This window comes from Rhinolophus ferrumequinum, chromosome 3 (genome assembly GCF_004115265.2).
Source record: "Rhinolophus ferrumequinum isolate MPI-CBG mRhiFer1 chromosome 3, mRhiFer1_v1.p, whole genome shotgun sequence".
Taxonomy (NCBI): Eukaryota; Metazoa; Chordata; class Mammalia; order Chiroptera; family Rhinolophidae; genus Rhinolophus; species Rhinolophus ferrumequinum.
The window spans coordinates 8,076,071-8,095,936 of record NC_046286.1 but is presented as its reverse complement, the minus strand read 5'-3'; the positions used below and the strand labels follow the sequence as shown (position 1 = coordinate 8,095,936).

General features: G+C 42.9%; 1 protein-coding gene across 4 annotated transcripts in view; it reads right to left on the bottom strand.

Annotated features, from left to right (window-relative positions):
• The window catches only part of ZFAND3 (zinc finger AN1-type containing 3), a 314,249-nt gene that overhangs the window by 18,532 nt on the left and 275,851 nt on the right, over window positions 1-19,866 (bottom strand). For all 4 annotated transcript variants that reach the window (XM_033099911.1, XM_033099924.1, XM_033099906.1 and 1 more), the window contains one exon: window positions 10,622-10,789. In XM_033099911.1, coding sequence (XP_032955802.1) covers window positions 10,622-10,789 — 168 coding nt within the window. The remainder of the gene's footprint in view (window positions 1-10,621; window positions 10,790-19,866) is intronic.

Here is a 19,866-nt window from a genome sequence, read left to right as displayed (position 1 = left end):
CATCACAGAGTAATAAGTTTGTGAGGTAGGAATGAGAGATTGGTGTGATGACACATAGTAGGGCTGTGACCTCCAAAGAGCCCATCTTATTCATGTGCAAGATGAATCCCAGGTTTTATTTATGCAAATACACCCACCCCCAAAGTTGAGTATTTAATTAAACCATAAGCATATCAAAGAATTTTAATGAGCCCAAACAAGCAATGCCACCCTATCTGATAGTAGGTATGTCTTATCTGACTCCCCCTCCAATAAAAATTCAAGGCAGAAAAATATGTAAAAATAAATAATGCTAAGGTTCTTTATCTAGACCTGTTCCTTCAGCCACATATTCTATTGGGAAACCCTTGGGTTGCTCACGTATCCTGGCTTCAGGAATTTGCATGGAGACAGACCCAGCCATTCTCCCGCTCCCCTGCTTGGCCCTGCCTTCAAATACTGCTACAAAAGGGCTTTCCCGAAAGATGACCAGCAGGCTCACTAGATACCACATGTCTCTGACTTCTAAGTTTTTCTTGTACATTGTTAGTCAACACTGACTGGGTACACCCTGGAGGCCCCGTACTCTACAGGGCGCTATGGGAAGCTACGGAACGACACATGGTGCTGGCGCCTGAGGATTTTAGCAGCTAGCAGGGGACAGACCAGTGGAGGAAGGCATGTATTACACACTCAGAAGATGTAAATCCCTAAGTGAAGAGAATGGAGTTGACTAGATCTGATATAAATCCTCTATGATGTAGATCACCTCATTTGAAATTTCTAATAATTCCACTTGGTCTTAAATTACCTTTGTGTTTCCTATGAAAAAATGAGCTATTAAGTACACAGGCAGTATATCAAACTTTGGGCTTATATTAGAATTACTTGAAAAACTGAATTTTTACTTTCTAAAGAGGCTGTATCCCCTCTATCCAGGGACTCTGAAGTGCTGGCCACAGGCCCCCATGTTTTAAGAGGCACTGCTCAAGAGGGAATCACAGTAAGAACCTATTAGGGAGACCAAGAGTGTCTGCTAGCAAGTTAGTTTTAATTACACACATTAAAGGCCCTGGAAAGGACATTTCTTTAGCAAAACTCTGTGAACAATTTGTTATCAATTTAAAAGAAAAAAATTAAAAATCCTATTATTTTTGTCTAAATACTTTATTTTTACAACTGGTCTAATTTGGTGACATTTTGGCATGAATCGTCCATACATGAGTCCCCAGTCTTGAGGAAGGCCTTGGAGGCCAAACTAAAGGCAAGTTAAAAGAAGCAGGTGTATTAATTTGGAGGAAAGACCAACAAATCTTCTGGGTCCTTCAGGAGGGAGATGCTGGGTTCAGTGGAGACCACAGAGTGGAAACCAGGGAGGGATGGGCAAGAACATGTGATAAGGAGCCACAGTTACGGGGCTGAAACATATGCTGACGGGGGAAGCGGGCTCTGCTGAGAGCAGTTAACTGGTCAGGAACTTCAGCAGTCTCTGGGTTTTAGATCAAAGGCTGCACAAAATACCAGTGTTTAGTACTCAGGTGTGACCTGAGATTAGTGGCAACCTCTCTGTACTCTGTTTCCTCATTTATTTTAAAAAAATGGGGTTGGACTAAATGATTGTTAAGGCTCTTTCTAACCCTGATAGTATTTATCTACCCACAGATTTTTATCATTTTGTCTTGTAGTAAAAGCACTTAATTCAAACAGCATTTCCATGCATCACACAGTGCAGTTTGCTTTCATCACCTCAAGTAAGAATAACCCAGAATAGTATCTTGGGTGTCTCTTATGATGCTGATTTGAGAAAAAGGAGTATTCTTAGGTCTCCAGTTTTTCCCACTACAGCCAGACAGACACATTACATGTGATTATGAACAAAGGGAATAACTTCAACTGTAAACAGAAATGAATCCATGGGATAGCAAAACTCTTTAAAACAGTTTTGCTGACATTTTAGGCCACACAGTAGCTCACTATGGACTCTATTATCTGTTTTGGGGGAATGTATTTGAACATTTCCTTTGTTTTCCTAAAATGTATTCAACAGCTACAACTATTACAATTTGTTGGGGTGTGGGGCAGAGGTAGGGGACAGTTGTGAAATATCTACAGCTAAATTACACTCAATGGAAGAGGATTGAATGCTTTCTACCTGAGGTCAAGGAGAAGGAGGTCTAGTCTCAACACTTATTTAAATATTATGCTAGAGATCCTAGCCAGTGCAATAATGCAAGAAAAAACTAACAGGCATTTAGATCGAAAAGGAGTAAAACTGCCTTTATTTGCAGATGACATGGTCCTGGATGTAGAAAATTCTAAGGAATCTACAATTAGTAAGTGAATTTAAGCTAGGCTGCAGATAAAAGATCACGTATAAAAATGACTTATTTTGGAGTGGCAGCAAAGAATAACCTGAAAATACAATTTAAAAATTCTATTCACATTAGCATCAAAAAATTAAAACACTCAGGAATAAATTTAACAAAAGATGTATGCTGAAAAACAGAAAATTTTCTTGAGACATTAAGTAAGGCTTAAATAAACAGAGATGTATTATATTCATGGGTTAGAATATTGTTAAGATGGTGTTTGTATAAATCTTTTATAAATGGGAAAAATATTTGAGGTATGAACAAATTCTTCACAAAAGAAGATATATGAGTGGCCAAAAAGCACATTAAAAAAAATGCCTAACACACTGGTCGTGAGGAAAATGCAAATTAATATACCACAGTGACACAGCACCACCTAACCACCAGGATAAAGTTAAAAAGAAGACAATGTTAAATGTTGCACATTATGGAGAAATTAGAATTCTAATACACTGCTGATGGGATTTTCTTAAAACATTAAATGTACATGACCATTCAACCCAGCAATTCCACCTCTACGTATCTACCCAACAGAAATTAAAATATATGTCCACACCGAGACTTGTGCATGAATATTTATAGCAGCTCTATTCATAATATTCCCAAACTGGCAACAACCCAAATGTAGGTCAAGTGGTAAATGAATAAACAAATATGGTATTATCCATACAATGAAATACTACTCAACATTAAAGAGGAATGAACTACTGATAGGTAACAACATGGATGAATCTCAACAACATGCTATGTAGACACATAAGACTATATACATACTGCATGAATCCACTGATATTACAACTCTAGGAAAACCAAACTTATACCAACAGAAAGCAGATCGGTGGTTGCCTGGGGCTGGGGTAGGGGAGTGTGGGGATTGACTGAAAAGGGGCAGAAGGGAACTTTTTGGGGTGATGGAAGTATTCTAAAATTTGAATTTTGTCATGGCTGCACAACTTAAACTTACTAAATGTCACTAAACTGCAAAAATAGGTGAATTTTATGGTATGTGAATTGTATGTCCAAAAAAAAATCTGTAAAGACACACCCCCCCCACCCCGTTGGGCAAAGAATTAACTGAAATTATTTACTCTTGGAAGTAAAACAACAACAAAAAAACACCAATAATTTATTTCTTTTTGCGATAATCCCCATAATGAAGTATTTTAAGTAGGGTAAGCTACCCACGTAACTTTGAGAAAGTCACTGTGCTATTATGGCTGCTAAGATTGGACTACAGAAACAGTTGCAAATTTGCTATCCATACAGGAAATATTTCACTTCATTGGACAAGGGTCTCCTGACTCACTTACCAGTAGGGTACGAGTGGGGATGTGACACAGGCTCAGCCCATGTGCTCTGCACACTGTCTGATGCGCTCTGGCTGGGGAGGGGAGCTGTTTATGCGCCTGAAATCTCTCTCCAGCTCTGTCAAAGGACACGTGTAGGCTGGAGCTTGGACAGTGCTGAACTAATGGACTAAGTATAAGTATATGGAGTTAGTGTTCAGTAAAAGGTTTGATTTGTTTTGCTCGAACACTTCAGCTTGCAATTTATGAAGGAGCAGCAGAGGGACTAATCTGTTAGGTTTTAGACTAGGGCTCTTATACATTAAAGATTAAATGGGGAATACAGATAGCACAATCCTGTTTAGGTAAAAATATAGTGAAAGAAAGGGAGTAGAAAAGGGAAAAAATTCTCTCAGAATGCCTCAAGATTTCCAATTACTCTTAGCTCTCACACATGTAATAACACTCATCAACAGGGTTTTTTTGTTGTTGTTGTTTTGCTTTTGGGAGGGTGGGCAGGGCACTTCCTTCTCTTGAGCCATAGGTAACATACACCCCGCTGCCATCTTAGAGATACTGGAGAAACTTTAGGCTTTCACTGCCAGACTTAGCATAAAAAAACAGAAGCTCCTAAAGGATGGGGAGCCATACTCTATGTACCACATGCAGAGCACGGGCTCTCCACTCGAGCAATAATGATAACACCTAACCAGCTAAATCAACTGGGTCATGATGAAGGATCTCAGGTGTTTCCCTGGATAGCAGGGTTTTCTGATGGATCCATACTAGAACTCTGTACATGGAATAAGGCCTTCCCTACGAACATCCTGCCTTGTTTTCTTTCAGAGTCATAGGACACAATGCCAAATGTTTCTGACAGGTTCACATCACACTTGGACTAGAGTTAAAAAATAAAGGGAGGCTTATTTGTAATTTTTGATGCTGCTGAAATGGGCCAGCCTGGAAATCTCATGTCACCAACGTGCTTCGTAATCACCACAGGTCCTTGCCCCACACGGAGCCTTAGGATGTCACTATTCGTTCACTGTGCAGTCCCCGATAGTGGCAAGGACGGCTGCGACATGTGCGTATTATTTAGTGAATCAGTTCACATATTCTTAGATCATTCTGCTAAAAAGATTCAACACCCACCTGGTTTTCCTGTGTGCTTAATTAAAAAAAAAAAATAGTCAAATTAGATAGTGTTGACCATATTCAAAACCACTGTTATCTTCTTACTGCAAACCAATGTCCAAACGCTATAGCCTGGAATCTGGAATCCTTTCTCTTCCTTTCTAGGAGGCTCTCCTTACTCAACCCGAAGGCTCCATCCAGCTGCACAGAGGTCACTCATCTTAAAACTCAGCTTTGTCCAAGCTCTTTCCCCATAGCTAAGTCCCACCCTTCCTTGTGGAAGCCTGTCCAGAATCTTCCAGTTGAAATTCATCGCTCTCTCTCCATATTCCTGTAACATATGGCTTACACCTTGGTTAAAACTCTTCTGATAGGCTGCCCTGGATGTCATTTATTTTATGTATGTATCTGCTATCCTGTCAGGCCCAGCATCTCCCTACTTTTAATGCATATTAAAATCACCTTGGGAATCCTTGGAAAAGAGGCTGTTTCCAGGACTTGGCAAAGGTAAGTACAAACGCACCCAAAATAACATCTTATTATGCTAGAAAGTAAGGAAATGCTAAGGAAAAAAATTAAAAAGATGGGTGGGGGCCACATCACAAGGACACAGAAGTCAGCTTGCAGGAACTTCCATCGGCCAAATGTGGGAGAGTCTGAGCACCAAACTAAGTTCAGTAATGAATTATAAACCACTAAAAACTGTAAGAGCTCATGAGTCCATACCAATAATAAATAAATGGTGGGAAGAGGGTTTCACTGACAGAAGAACACAGGATGCCAAATGGTAAATGTAGAAGAAGGGCTAGAGTTAGAAAATCAGCATTCCGTAACCTTCATAGTAAAGACTGATTCAGGCAACAAACATCAATGGATGCTAAACCTAGGAGACATGTTTGATGAAGAATGGGACATTTACATGGTCACAAAGCATTTTCCCCGATTGCGTTCCAGCTGTAAGGTTACAGATAGTGACGACACAGTGGAGACATCGACCAGCACCTGGACTGGGTGAGTGAATCACAATTAACACCAACACTGAGAGGCTGATGGACATCTGTGGCTCCCGGCGTAAAGCCCTGAGAACACAGCATCACTTACGTAATATACTGACTGGGACACATACCCTGAATCTCATCATGAAGAAACATCAGACAAACCCCAAATGAGGAATGTTCTATTAAAAAAAAAACTGTGGGCAGGAAGGTAGGGGGTGGAGGGGGTGGTCTTCAAAAACGTCAATATCATTAAAAACAAAGAAAGGCTGTGAAAATGTTCCACGTTGAAAGAGTCTAAAGAGACCTGACAACTAAATGCAATACCTGATCGTGGAATGAATTCTGTACTGGGGGAGAAAAAAAATGCTTTTATTAAAGACATTACTGGACCAACAGACAAAACTCGAACATGGACAAAAGATTTGATGAACGCGTTCTATCAGTATGAATTTACTGAAGGTGATAACTGTCCTGTGGTTATATAAAGTATCCCTATTCTTAAGGAACATTCATTATTGTTTATAGGAGAAAAGGACCGTGAGGTTTGCAACTTACTCTCAAATGGTCCAGGAAAAAACTTTTACTTTCCAAATAAAAACTTAAAAACAGTACCTGGTGACCTCTGATTTCACTGTATAGAGCAAGGGTGTCAAAACTGCGTCCCACGGGCAAACTGTGGCCCGCAATCCATTTTTAATTGGCCCGCAGCAAATTCCAAAAATATTTAGTTTACTTAAATAAACCAGGTGAGACAATACGTACTTCACCTCGAGTGAGTGGCCCGGCTGTTTGTGTATTTTACCGCATATGGCCCTTGGTGAAAACCGTTGAAAAAAGTTTGGACACCCCTGGTTTAGAGGAAGGCCCAGACACCATTTTTGGAAGCTTCCCAGGACTGAGAAGTGCCCAGAGCAGGGATTCTCAAAGAGCGGCCTTCAGATGAGCGGCATCAGCTGGGAACTTGTTCAACACGCACAGGCCCGCTGCCTCAGAACTTCCGGGGGTGGGACCCGCGGGCTGGGTCTTACCACACCCTCCATGGGGTTCTGATGCCCACCCAAGTTTGAAGCCACTGACCATGACTACGAGCTCCTACATTTTCTATTTCTAGCTCCTATGTTCCCACAGCACCTAGCAAAATGCTTTGTGCATATAGTTGTATCTCAATAAATGCTTGCCGAATTTAGTCTGACAGGGAATGATAAGCCAGAAATGACCACTGAGGCACTTAGAAATGGTAAACTACTCTACGGACTCCAGCTAAAGCATCACTGAGTTTCTAAAGTGAATACAAAATTTATTTCGAAAGCAATAAAGGAAATCAGATTACGAAGGTTAGAAAAAACACTGTTGTCCCAAAAGGGAGCGTATCAGCTTACAGTTTGTTACGTCACTATCAATTTAAAATACATGATAATTTATACAAGCTATTAGACTGGTATTTAAAAATTAATTTTGTGGTCTGGGATGCAACGAGAAGTGATTAAAAAGCCACAGGTGTGTATCACGCAAGACCTGCTAAGAAAACACAGTGTTCACCTGGACGGCCAGGCCTCAGAAGAACACCCTTTAGTGGGTGGCATTTGGAGGGACAAGACTCCTACCATGAGAATGACCTGATCAATTTGCCTACTGAGTAGAAAATGAATCAAGTAAATCCATTTTTATGCAACTGTTTTCTATCTTGAGAAGTTAAACTGTTGAATATCCTCTAGGATGGAGGCTATCCTCCCAGCCTCACCACACACCTTATCTAATTGGCACCCGGAAAGATTTCACAGGAAAAGGGTGTTACTTTGGTATTGTTGATTTAAAGGTTATCTACTCACAGCGGCAGAGGAGAACTCATCTTCGAAATTCACCTACTTATTGCAAAGCCATGGAGTGTCTTGGCAATTAACAATTCCTATCACCTCTAGCTGTTCCCTATGTGAGAAAGCTCAGAACTCGTCTTACAAATTGCTCTTTTGAAGATCAAAGGGAAGCTGAATGTGTCTGTGTGCGCTCTCCATGAGACTGTAATTTAATGGAATTTTTAGAGCAGGCTTGCTGGCAGTGTTTGGATGACAGCCCCAGGGCAGAGGCTTCAGGGGAGCTTGGCCACTCTTCCCTTTGGAGCGTCTTCCCTGTCTTTAATTGGCACCTCATTAGAAATTAATGAAAATGACATCCTCTGTTCTTCCTGCTCTAGGCATCGAATGCTACAAAAAGGCCCATCACAATTCATAACACATTCAATTTATATAGCAATGGCTCTTAAGCATTATTTATGAGATGTGAATTTCTTGTCAGCAGTTAATAACCTGTACAGAGTGGAAGGGGAATGGAAAAAAGACTGTGAATATATATATTTTCTACAGTGGAGAGTGTTCTGTTTGAGTTCAAACTACCTTCCTGAGTCTTCACTTTCAGTAGTAAATGACTGTGTTTTCCCCCATCTAAGACCTTTCAGGGCAGTTAAATGTCTCTCTAACACGCCATGCATCCAAAGGAAATAACTAGACACCTCACCCTTTCCTGGAGAGATCCAAGCAGACAGGCAGGACGAACACAAGAGCTGTTTGTCTACGACAGTCCCACCGACATATGTTCCCACTGCTGTCCTGCATCTTTTGCAATGTGGCAGTTGCCTCAGCCATTTTTCTGGTATATAAGTGTAATACTCTCAATGGGCCAAACTGAACTCCTGGTTCTCTCTGGGAAGGCTACCTCTGGAAGGACTGCAGAAAGCTCAAAATGTTCTTCACCACCAGAAAAATCCCACCTCTCTATAAGCAGACCCTCAGAACTGGGCACAAGCTAAGGGACTATGTGTGAGATCCTGTAAAACGAATGCATGTCTGTGGCAAACCCAATGGGCACTTAGAGTCCAGTCTCCTGCCCAAGAGGTGAAGAGAACAGCTGAGTAATCCACACTTACCAGAGACAATCAAGCTGGCTACACTTTAGGAGCAGGCAGAGTCATCTAACATGTATTTCTAGATTTTATTCAGCAGTGCCTAAGACCTGAGGAAATTAGGTGGTTTGCATCAATGCTGAATGAAGGGTAAACTGGGAGACTTAGTTACAACATCTCTCAGGGGCTAAACTGTGAACTCTTACTGCTTGCCTGACAAGGAGAGGAGATATCAGCCGCTGCCAGAGGCAAGAAAGCACACTTGATGGACCAACTGCCTGATCTACTAAGGCAAATCCTGTGTAATACCCAGGATTCAGTGACTTTCAAGAAGGAAACAAGAACACAAGGTACCGGAAAATCCCATGATTCGAATTTAGGAACTAAAGGCCTGTGTTATAAAAGCAACAGGCAAAATGGTTAGTTAGGCTTCACAACACTGGTAAGAGACGGAATTGCTGAAATGCTGCAACCGTTCCAGTGAAGACCAAAGCAAGTATGTGCACCACAAAAGATTAGATGAAGTTTCCCATGTGGGGAAGGCAGTAGCCTCCGACGTTCCTTGGCTCACCACAGTATTCCCTCCTTACCTCACCAAGAACTTCAAATTACCTGGCAGGTACCTGGCTGAACGCAGGGTTGATCAAGGAGCAGCCTAAAGATAAGATTCTGGGCTCACCTGGGCCATGTCACATGCACAAACAACACTGAAGTTTGAAAACTCTGCTGGCAGCCTCCGCCCCCACCTCTTACCCCACACCTCTCTTCTTTATCCTTTCACACAAGCACCTAGGAGGAAACTAAATGCAAGCGGAAAAATGAAAACTTGTCCGGTGACACCGGGCCTCCCCACGCTGGTCCCCATTTCTGCAGCGGAATGGAATGCACACTTCGGTTACGTGCCACACCCCCGAGCGTACAACAAAGAGATCTCTAGTGGAACAACAATCTCGAGTGTACAACAGGAACAGGAATTCCAACTTTGTTCCCATGAGAAACTGGCACTCCCTCATTTCCTTCTCATTTCCAACAGGGCAGGTGACTGAGGGACAAGAGCAGAAACCGCCGTCTCATCAGAAGATGAAGGACGTGGAGTAACTGTTCACTTCCTAGCTGCTGAGAGAAGCATCTACCCCTGAGTGCCGGCACTAGCCCTCGTGGGGTATCTAAGGCTATCCCAGAGGGGAAAGCAGGCGTACGCTCACTCCTAAGGACAAAGAGTACATGTGGGATTCTCAGAGGCGAGACCTAGCAGAGGCGAGACCCCAAAGGCCTTAAAGCACACTGCTATGCCTTAATATCAGGAAAGCACAACAGGGGCAGGACAATTATAAATCAGCCGAAATGATGAGGGAAAGAAGGGAGACTGGTTTAAGTTTTGTTCCACTGTGCGTCCACATGAAGTTTTAAAAAACACATCCCTGGGCAGAGATATGCAGAGTTGGCATTATACTGGCTAAGAGAGAAGAAAAGGTTACTTTAAAGCTATTTCCAAGGGGTTAACTGACAATGAATTACGGTTCAAAGAAAGTACTTTTCTAATCATACTTTAATTTAAAAGGGATATGACGGGAGGAATCTTCCATTTATTATACATAGTAAGAAGCTCATTCAAAATTAATTTAATATCTGAATTTTATGGTACATGGCCCCGGATTTTGCTGGTTTGGTTAATTTCTAAATAAGTCATCAATGAGAAGGAACCAGAGCAATGTGCAGGGGAGGGGAAGCTGAACGCAGAAAGCAGTAAGGGCAGCTCTGGAGGAGTGTGTGTCCAAGCAGTGAGGGTGTGTGTTTGGAAGAATCCTCTACTCCGAGTCCTCAGACTCCAAACCTCCAGCGCTCAGGGGGTAACTCAGGAGAAGGACAAGGGACTTCCACCTCCTAGGAATAATTCCAAAGCCATGCCAGGGTATCACGGGCAGTCACCCCCATGCCACTGGGGGAGATGCTTACCGCAGCGGCACGATCCCAATTCCTGCTGCACCAGCTCCAGTTTGGTTTGGCACTGGAAGCACCGGCGTCGACTCTTCTGTTTAGATCGGCTGGTTTCCTCGGATCGCTCAGTATTCTCCAGTAGTCGTGGCCGTTTCACTGGCGAATCCTCATTCTCAGACTGTGAATCTGACCAAAACAACACATTCGGGGGTCAGGTTAGTGCCGGGCCGGGCAAGCACAGCTGATTAATGTACTGCCAGGCGCTCTTCTGACCAGGCTACTGCCCTTCTCCAGGAACTGGACCTGTGTGAGCAAGAGCCCGTTCTGACTGGCTGCACAAACTGTGACAAGCATGAACCTGCAGCGTTGACTTCTAACAAGCTAGGCCCAAACCAGGAGAGGAGGGTGGGGGTGGCAAACAAAATCAGGTCAATGCTGTTTTTAAAATAGCTGTCTCTACAGGGAGACCAGACCATCCAGAAATGAGGTCCTCTCTGTCTGTGCCCCTTCGGTGGGTCCCAGCTGTTACCGCTTATACTGGTTATTTACCTTCTTTTGGATATTTGCATCCTTACGTAAATGTAATTCTTTAGAGAAGGGACTACGTCTAGTACTTCTTTATATTGCCATGGTCAGCACAATTCCACACCTAAAGCCCGTGTTTGGTGGGTGATCCATAATCTTTTCTAGTGAAAACACTCATGTTTCTACCCTAAACACACAAGAATCAGGCTCCAATATTGGAAATTACCCCACCTTTATTCAGAGTTAAGGAGTGTCCCTGCTTGTTCACCAGGGAGCTGTCCCATGGCCTCCACTGGGCAGTGGTACAGAGGCAGCCAGCACTTGGTACCATAGCCTTAGGGTTGGTGCCAAACTGGCAGGGGGATGGAGATGTAGTGTGTGACAACATGTGTTCTGTATAACCTTAAAAAAGTAACTAAAATGCAATCAGGCTCCTGTCATAGGTGGGCTGTAAATAACTCTTGCCTTACAGAAGATGTCAGCGCCTGGGGCTCTGTACTCCACTGCACAGAGGAAGCTCCGCTTGCCAAGGTTCCCAAGTGGTATGTGCTGAATCTCCCCTGGGAGGGAGTCTCCTAAACCATCTTCTTTAAAACGGATCCAGATGCCACCCCCTCACCCCTCCACCACCACGCTGGCCCAAAGCATCACTGTGTCCTCTAGCCTGGTCTACCAGCCTCTTAACCAGTCTCCCTGTCATCTCCCTGCCCTGCAGTGCCTTCTCCACATAGCAGCCAGCCAGTGACCCTGTTAAAAGTCAAGTCAGAATTACTTCAGTTCCCCGCTCGAAGCCCTTTAATAGCTCCCCTTCTCAGAATAAAAGTTCAGACACTTAACCGTGACTCTCAAAATGCCCTGCACGATTTGGCCTGCTCCCATCTCTCACACCCCATGTCCTGTGCTCACTCCCCTTGCTCCATCCACACTGGCCTCCTTATTACCTCCTACCTCAGCGCCTTGGCACCTTCTGCTCCCTTTTTCTGGAACACTCCTCACCCAGATCTACACGGAATCTAACGTCTTTTAAGTCTTTTAAGTTACATTTTCTTGTAAATTTATTTGTCAGTGACAGTTGGCAGACATTATTATGTTAGTTTCAGGTGTACGACAGTGATTAGACACATAACGTACCAAGTGATCACCCCTTTCAATGGAATCTGCTCTCCTGATCCGCCGATAGCAGACCACTCCTGTCCCCACTTCCCCAGCATTTCCCCTCCTCTCTTTACTTGCCCTTCCTTCCTCCATAGCTCGTCTTTTAAAATCACCCCCTAGGAGAATGTAACCTCTTGGAGGGTAGGAAGTTTCACCTGCTTTGTCCACTAATGTGCCTACAGCTCAGTATGTATTTCTTGAATGACTGACTCTCCTCCTCGCAGTGGCCCAGTGGGAAGCAGCAGACGGTTGGATGCACTTCAGCGAGGTGGTCCGTGTCCCTCTGCCCAGCCTCGCTCTGTGTAAAGAAGATGCCGCGCTTCATCAGAGCGTACTCGCTGGTCCTGATGGTGACAGTTCGCTCATAGCCCCCAGCCCAGCGCTCTGTGCACTGACCCACAGAAGGCACGCACTATTCTTAGTGACTGTAAACTTTATTTTTCATCTCATTTGGTTCTTCCTGTCCTACATGACATTTCCCCCCAATACACACCAACTAAACAAGGCCTTTGATGAAAACAATTGAAAGACAGTTCAGCTGATTTCCCAGCTCTGCTGAGAGAAGCTGTCCAAACCCTGTCGAGCAGTGACTGAGGCAGCCACAGACACACCAGGCCCTCTCCCCCTCCCCCTACATGAGCAACAAGCAACAATCTAAATGTAAATCATTACAAAGCACCGGCCAAAAGGAATTCACCTTGTATGAGCCATGCTGCTCTCGAGGGGTCCGTTTCCCACAAACCAGCAATGGCACTATTTGTATTAATAAGCCTATTTAGACATACTTTTTTTCTTTTTTTGTAACAAGAAAATTCTAGAGTAGAAGTTGTAAACAAAAAAATGGTGTTTGTTCTGAGGCAAGATCCTAAATCTGGAGCATCCTTCTGAGAAATTATCCCCCAAACCCAGGGGGCGGGGAGGAGGAGAGAAAGGTCCACACACGGGGAGGCAGCTGAATCCTCTGAATTGATGAACATGGTTAAAATCTCGAGGCCGAGACACGATGCCAGCACAGCACTAACGCCAAGCGGAGCACTCAGACCTGAGGCTTTCATTCACACCACTACGTGTACGATAGGCCCGAGCGTGTGTGGAAATGCAGATCTCACCATGCTGTTTTCCACATGCATCTGTCAAATGTGCTGTCTACCTGCAAAGCACCCATCTCCATTTCTAAAGCAAACCTTTGCTATAAGGAGAAGACAATTTTTCTTTCAGCCATGCTCTCCATAGCTAACTATTTTTAAATAAGCGAGGAGTGATCTGTGAAGAAAATATTTTTAAATGTATGATTCCTAAGACTGGGAGACAATTCATATTTATATAATCATACTCGTCATTGGTCATCACCAAGCAACCCACTTGATGGGGCCCCCCAAATTAGGAGGCCTGTCCAGGCCTCATCTCTTTTCTTCTAATTCCCAACCTTGTTTGACTAATGAGCATTCAATAACAAAACTAAGGAATAAGTGTGCTTGATCTCGTGCTGAAATTTTCCTTGATCCATTCCACATTACATAGGAAGACTTCTGAGTTATTTGTTCAGGTAGGCAGAAAGCACTGGACATTCCTGAAACAGTGGGTCATATAGTGCAGACTATAGGTTAATCAAATATTAAGTAAAGGCAAGTAAAGAGCTGTTGGTTTCTGACGCTGCCAGCAGCTCTGGCTGCACTGCACTGCCCATCCTAACAGAGCACCGCTCGGCCCCAGTCAGGCCTTGGAGAATCGACGCGTCGGCATCTGTGCAAGTCTAACACCAAAGCATCGGTGTATAAAGTCTGAGCCATGGGAAGCAGTCTTCAATGACTCTAAACCAAGACAAACAAATTGTTTACCAGAACGGGTTATTTTTTTTAGAATCAAGGAACTGTCCCCAAACATTAAGACATCCGTAACTCGTACGCTCCGGAGTATACCTCCTTAGCCTTCACTCAGTCCGTAGTCCAGAAAGGAATCCTGTGCCCTCTAATGCTCCCCATCACAAAGGGGGGATGAGCTCCCTGAACTGTTTACCACCCTGCACTCGCTGCCATCCAGGGAGGTCACTGCGTTATATATAACTTGCTGGTGAAGCAAACCATTCCTTGGCGTTTTCTCACAAGTCAACTTAGCGTTTTAATTAGAAGCTAATGAAATAAACAGCAGTCTACAGGATCGTCATCAGGTCTGCACAAGAAATTTACATCTCCTCTGCTAATTACTTAATGAAACTTTGTGCCACGGGGTGAGCTGCCTAAATAAGAGAAACAGATGTCCAGGACCGGGATTCTAATCACATAATAATGAACTAAATAATTCAACTATTCAATGAGGAACTTAATATCAATTAAAAAAAAGACTACCAGAAAGAAAAGATCCAAACATGATCAAACTAAAGAAACCCTCATCTATTGCCCTATTTGAATAAATTAAACTTTGATTCTTTACTGTTTGCTCACAAACATCATTTCTGTTACCCTGAAGCACTTTTAACTTCTCTCAGCGGGACAGTCTACTTGCATAATCTGAACTTGGGCAGTAAGGGTTAAATGTGGAGAGAAAAGTGAACAGAAATAACTTTTCCATGCAGCTTTAACTGTCAGAAGAATCGAGTCCTTGCAAGGAGCAATCTCATTAGCAGCAGGAGGAGCTGTAGTGGCAAGCTAGAAACTATTCCCACCCCAGGAGTTAAGAGTGACTTCTAATTAAGGTCCTTCATGAAGGGCCAACAAAGCATTGTTTTCCCCGCAATATGCTGTTTTTTTGAGAACATCATCTAGTCTGCATAGACCCACACCAGAGCTGCCATACTCGCATGCCAGGTTCACCATTTTGGGTACTCACCAGACCCCATCTACTCCTGCCTATGTTTAACAGAATGAGAAAAATACCACATAAGATCTTCAAGTCAAACGAAAGCCTGGTCAAGATTTATAACGTGATTAAATGAGAAGGAAAATCTTAAGAAAAAATATTTTATCTATCAGCTTCCTGGGTTTGAAAGTAACTACTACTTAATTTGTGACAGAGAAAAAAAGTACAGTGAGTTTAAAACATCATCTTCTGAAGAGAGAAATTTTCTAATTATACTTTCCTAGCCAATCGCAGAAAAGTAGTGGTAATACTTTCAATTTAGAAACAGTTTAACTGGAAAGCTTGACTGGAGACAACAAACAGAGCTACTTATTTTAAAATTCTGTTTTGTCTCTGACAGAAATTCACATTTGTTCCTTACTGTCACTGTTCTTGTCTTTATTACTCATGTTCTCTCCCAGAAATTTCCAAATAAATTGTGTCAGGCCTGTCAGGGTTGAATCTCAATCTCTCTTAATCTCCCATCACTGTGCAGCTGGCAGCCTGCAGACGCCCGGGGCTGCTAACCATGGCTGTGGCCTTCTGACATCTCCGGCAGGCTCTTAGCCCGCTGTACAAGCCAATCCTCACAATTTAGATCAGGAGAGTGGGAGAAATAAAGTGGCAACAAAGAGGAGGAAACCTTCTTCCATTCTCGTCACCCGTACCTTCCCTCACTTCTAAGAGAGAAAGATGAATCTGTTTAATCTCACGCTCTATGACAGCTTTTGAGGTACTCAATCAGTTTCTTAGAACCTATCACAGTCTCTTGACAGACTGACGTTTCTGATCCGCACAGCCTGCGCAAACATCAGGAAGAGCAATAATTAATGAGCCCTCACACATCCCTGCTGTCTCTCCTTTGACCATTTTTAAGAGGAGCTTCAGCTGCTGAAACCCCTGTCCATGAACAGCACCCCCCCCCCACTGAAAAATCTGATAAAAGACTTTTTAAAAACCTGTTTTATAGGTCCTTTCTGTGGTTCTCCTCGTGCTTTGCTATCAGAGTTTATGCAGGGATTAGATTCATCCTCTCCTGGCATTTTACTGTGTGTCATGAAAGACTTCAGGAGAGAAAACTCCCTCATTATCCATTAAAAACTTTCCCCCCACTTTATCCAACTGGGATCTCCCCCTCCTTTATCTTCCTAATGGCCCTTAGAACAATTTTGGAATAACACACCTGTTAAAATGCTATTACATGGACAGAGAAAGAAATTCAAGTCTTTGGAAGAGGCTGATTATTAAAATTTTGTGGAGAATGCCTTTGTTTTCATTTGATATATGGTATGGAAATGAGTCTCGCTTGAAACACACCAAGGATGCCAGGTCTTAGAACACAACTATTTAAAGGTCCGTTTTCCCCAAATGGCCAGTCAGTACTATTCTTAGGCAGCAGACCCTCTCTCCTCCTTCCATCTCCCTCTCCCCCTCCCCTCCCAGCCTGTCACTTCCCCTCCCCAGGTTATTTTCTCTGGCTCTCTCCTTTGCTATCAGAGACATCTGAGGGTGGCATCCTTCCCTGTCACCACCTCAACACTGAAAGCAGACCCATGACCCTTCTTTCCTGCTGGGAACACAAGAGTGGGGGACCTGGGGTATATCTCTCTCTACCTCTATCTATGGATCAGTAGAGCCGACTCTCTTGGGAGCGCACCTGAACTTTTGGGGGGCTCTGTCCCCCTCAATGTGCTCAAAAGACATAAGGCATCAGAAGGCTTCTTGGGGGGTAACTGTATCATCTAATCATTTGATTTGGGTCCTCATGACAGCAATGCAGAAGATGCTTCTGTACAACTTTCAGGTTGGAAGACAGCTTAGAGGGCAGCAGAACACAGAAGTCACGAGTCAGGACTGCACCCTTTCTGGAGATGAGCACCCACACGTCCCCAAGGCATATTTTACAGACTGGGGTTACTTCCTCACAGTCCGTCTGCCCCCGCCGATTCCTGCTGGACAGATAGTCGGAAGCTAACTGCAGTGGCACACCTTGTCACCAGAAAAAAGTGATTATGAATTCACCAAAAGAGCAAGTAGGAGAAGCTAATGTGCTCTGGAGAGAACAGCTCTCCATGAAATAAAACAATCTTTAAAATCATGGCCCCTGAGTCCAACAGTTCTAAAGGAAGGGTTTTTCCCTCAGCTTTTCTTGCTTTCTAATCTGTCTACCTTTTATTTCTTTTTCTTGCCTATTGTGCTGGATAGGCTTTCTAGTATGAAGCTGAGAAGACATCGTTGCCTTGTTCCTAACCTCAGGAGGAAAGTATTTAGCTTTCACCCAACTTCTTATTTTGAAAAATTTCAAACATAAAACTTCAAAGAACAGTACAATAAACACCTGTGTATATTCCATTCACATTCAACAATTGTTAACAATCTGTCACATTGTTTTATCTCTCTCCTCCATATTTATACTCCCCGCCTCCAACCGACTGAAAATAAGTTGGAAACATCAAAATACTTCATACAGACACACCTAATAATAAGGGCATTTCCTTACATAACCAAAATACTACACCTAAGAAAATTAAAGATAATGCTCCAATGTCATTCAGTCCATATCCAAACTATCTCCATTGTTTTCAAAGGCATGTCCTGTCAAGGTTCAAGTGTTACATTTGGATAGTACGTCTAAGCCTCTTTTAATACAGAACAGGATGTGCCCCTCCCTCCCTCCATCTCTCCCTCCCTATGACACACTTTTTGAACAGTCCTGGTGAGTGTGGAATGTACCACATCCTGAATTCTTTCTATCTTACCTATTTATTTTAGCAGCACCATTTAACTTGTAAAAAAGGAGATTTATAATTGTACGTCTCCTCTGTTTCATATTGAAGACCAGAAATTAAAACTTCCAGCAAGCACCTGACAAAGCCACATGGCTGGAGGGTCGGCACAAGTAAGGGCAGGCGACGAAGGGCAAGCACTGTGCCTACTGCACCTGGCGGCGGGGGGAGGAATGCTTTCTCCACCTGCACCGCAGTCCTGCCACGCACTGCGCATGACTACACAGTTAGTGCCTTGCTTGCCAAGGAATGGATACTTGGGCAAGCATTAGGAGATGAGCTAGCTACTCGTGGTTTAAGTTCATGATTTCTTACAGTCTGATGGCACTGCCTGTGACTGAAGTTGGTCCCAGAAGGCCACAAGTCATTCCCCAATTATCTCCTTTCCAATAGCTTCTTAGCCTTTTTCTGATTGCCCTTCCCCTCCTGACTGACTCTACAATGCTGCTAAATGTTTCTATAGGACACCTCCTCATTGCTGAATTATTCAACTTTCCAAAATTCTTCCTTATTTTAAACCTAAGGAAAAATTTCACCAGAATAAAAACATAAAGCAGAAGCCAGGAAGGTTAATTTGCAATAATAATCACAATCTCATTAAGTACAATAATAGTCTCAGTTTATACGCTCTAATTCATTTAGGCCTCTAGATTCATGACCACTCTATTCAGGGCCTTGAAGACAGTCAACATTTCATTATTTCTCCAGCGCCTACTGTGTGCCCAGCAGTGATCTCTCCCCTCAAGGAGGCTACACTCCAGAAGGAAAGACGTCTATACAAGTAAACCTACAGCATACTAAGTGGCATATTAACATATGAACAGAATGCTATGAACACAAAATGTGGAAGTGATAAATTCTGTTGGACGGGCAGTTAAGAAGCAGAAGAGGAAAAGATCAGAAAAGGTACCTCTTCGACTTAAGAACTACATTGTACGTATGTAGACGGGTGATTTTTAGCTCCATTTGTCATCCCCACATTCTTTTCCGAGGCCTGCTTTTCAGAATACCATTTGTATATAAGTTGTTGCTCATCTATTATCTAATTTCTTCTCTTCACCAAAAATCCTATCAACCAACAGACCATTTCACAGTCCAAGGAGCAAAGGCCTCTGGAGAGCACCACTTTGAAGGGTCCTAGGGAAATAAAGCTGTTGTTTATCTTTCCTCTTTCTTTTACCCCAACTGGTTCCATTTGTTTCTGAGGGTTCATGAACATCTCACTAAAATGTCAATAGCTAGCTCACAGTTTTCCTTTCAACATGTTTACTAACCTTAATATTTGTCTGCTCAGACACACACTTACGTGGCTTTAAATGCCAATTTTTCTCTATCAGGAATCTTCTAAGCCCATTTTCATTTTATTAAGCAATTCATTTTTATATAATTGTAGGTTCACATGTAGTTATAAGAATTGACACAAAGCCCATCTACCCTCCATCCAATTTTCACCAATGGTTACACTTTGCAAAACTCTAGTACCCTACCCGACTACGATGTGGTATTGATCCAGCCAAGCGACAGGACATTTACATCACCACGAGGACCCCCCATGTCGCCCTAACAGCCATGCCTACCTTCCCTCTCTCCTCCCTTGCTCCCCCGCAACCCCTGGCAAACACTAATGTGTTCTCCATTTCTATAATTTTGTCGTTTTAAGAATGTCGTATATATGGACATATACATGGACATATAAATGGAATCATATTATGTAACCTTTTGTCCAAACTAATTTTTAAGGCCACTCATCACAGCAGGTGGATATGACAAGAGATTCCTTAAGTTAAGGTTCAGTAATAATTGAAATAATAAGCACTAACAAAAAGCACTTATTAGGTACCAGTAATTTCTAAATGCTTTTACTAGGTTGACTCATGTAGCTATTATAACAAGGCTATGAGGTAGGTATTATCAGTACCTGCATTTTAAGATGAGGAAACTGAGGCATGGGTTAAGTGAACT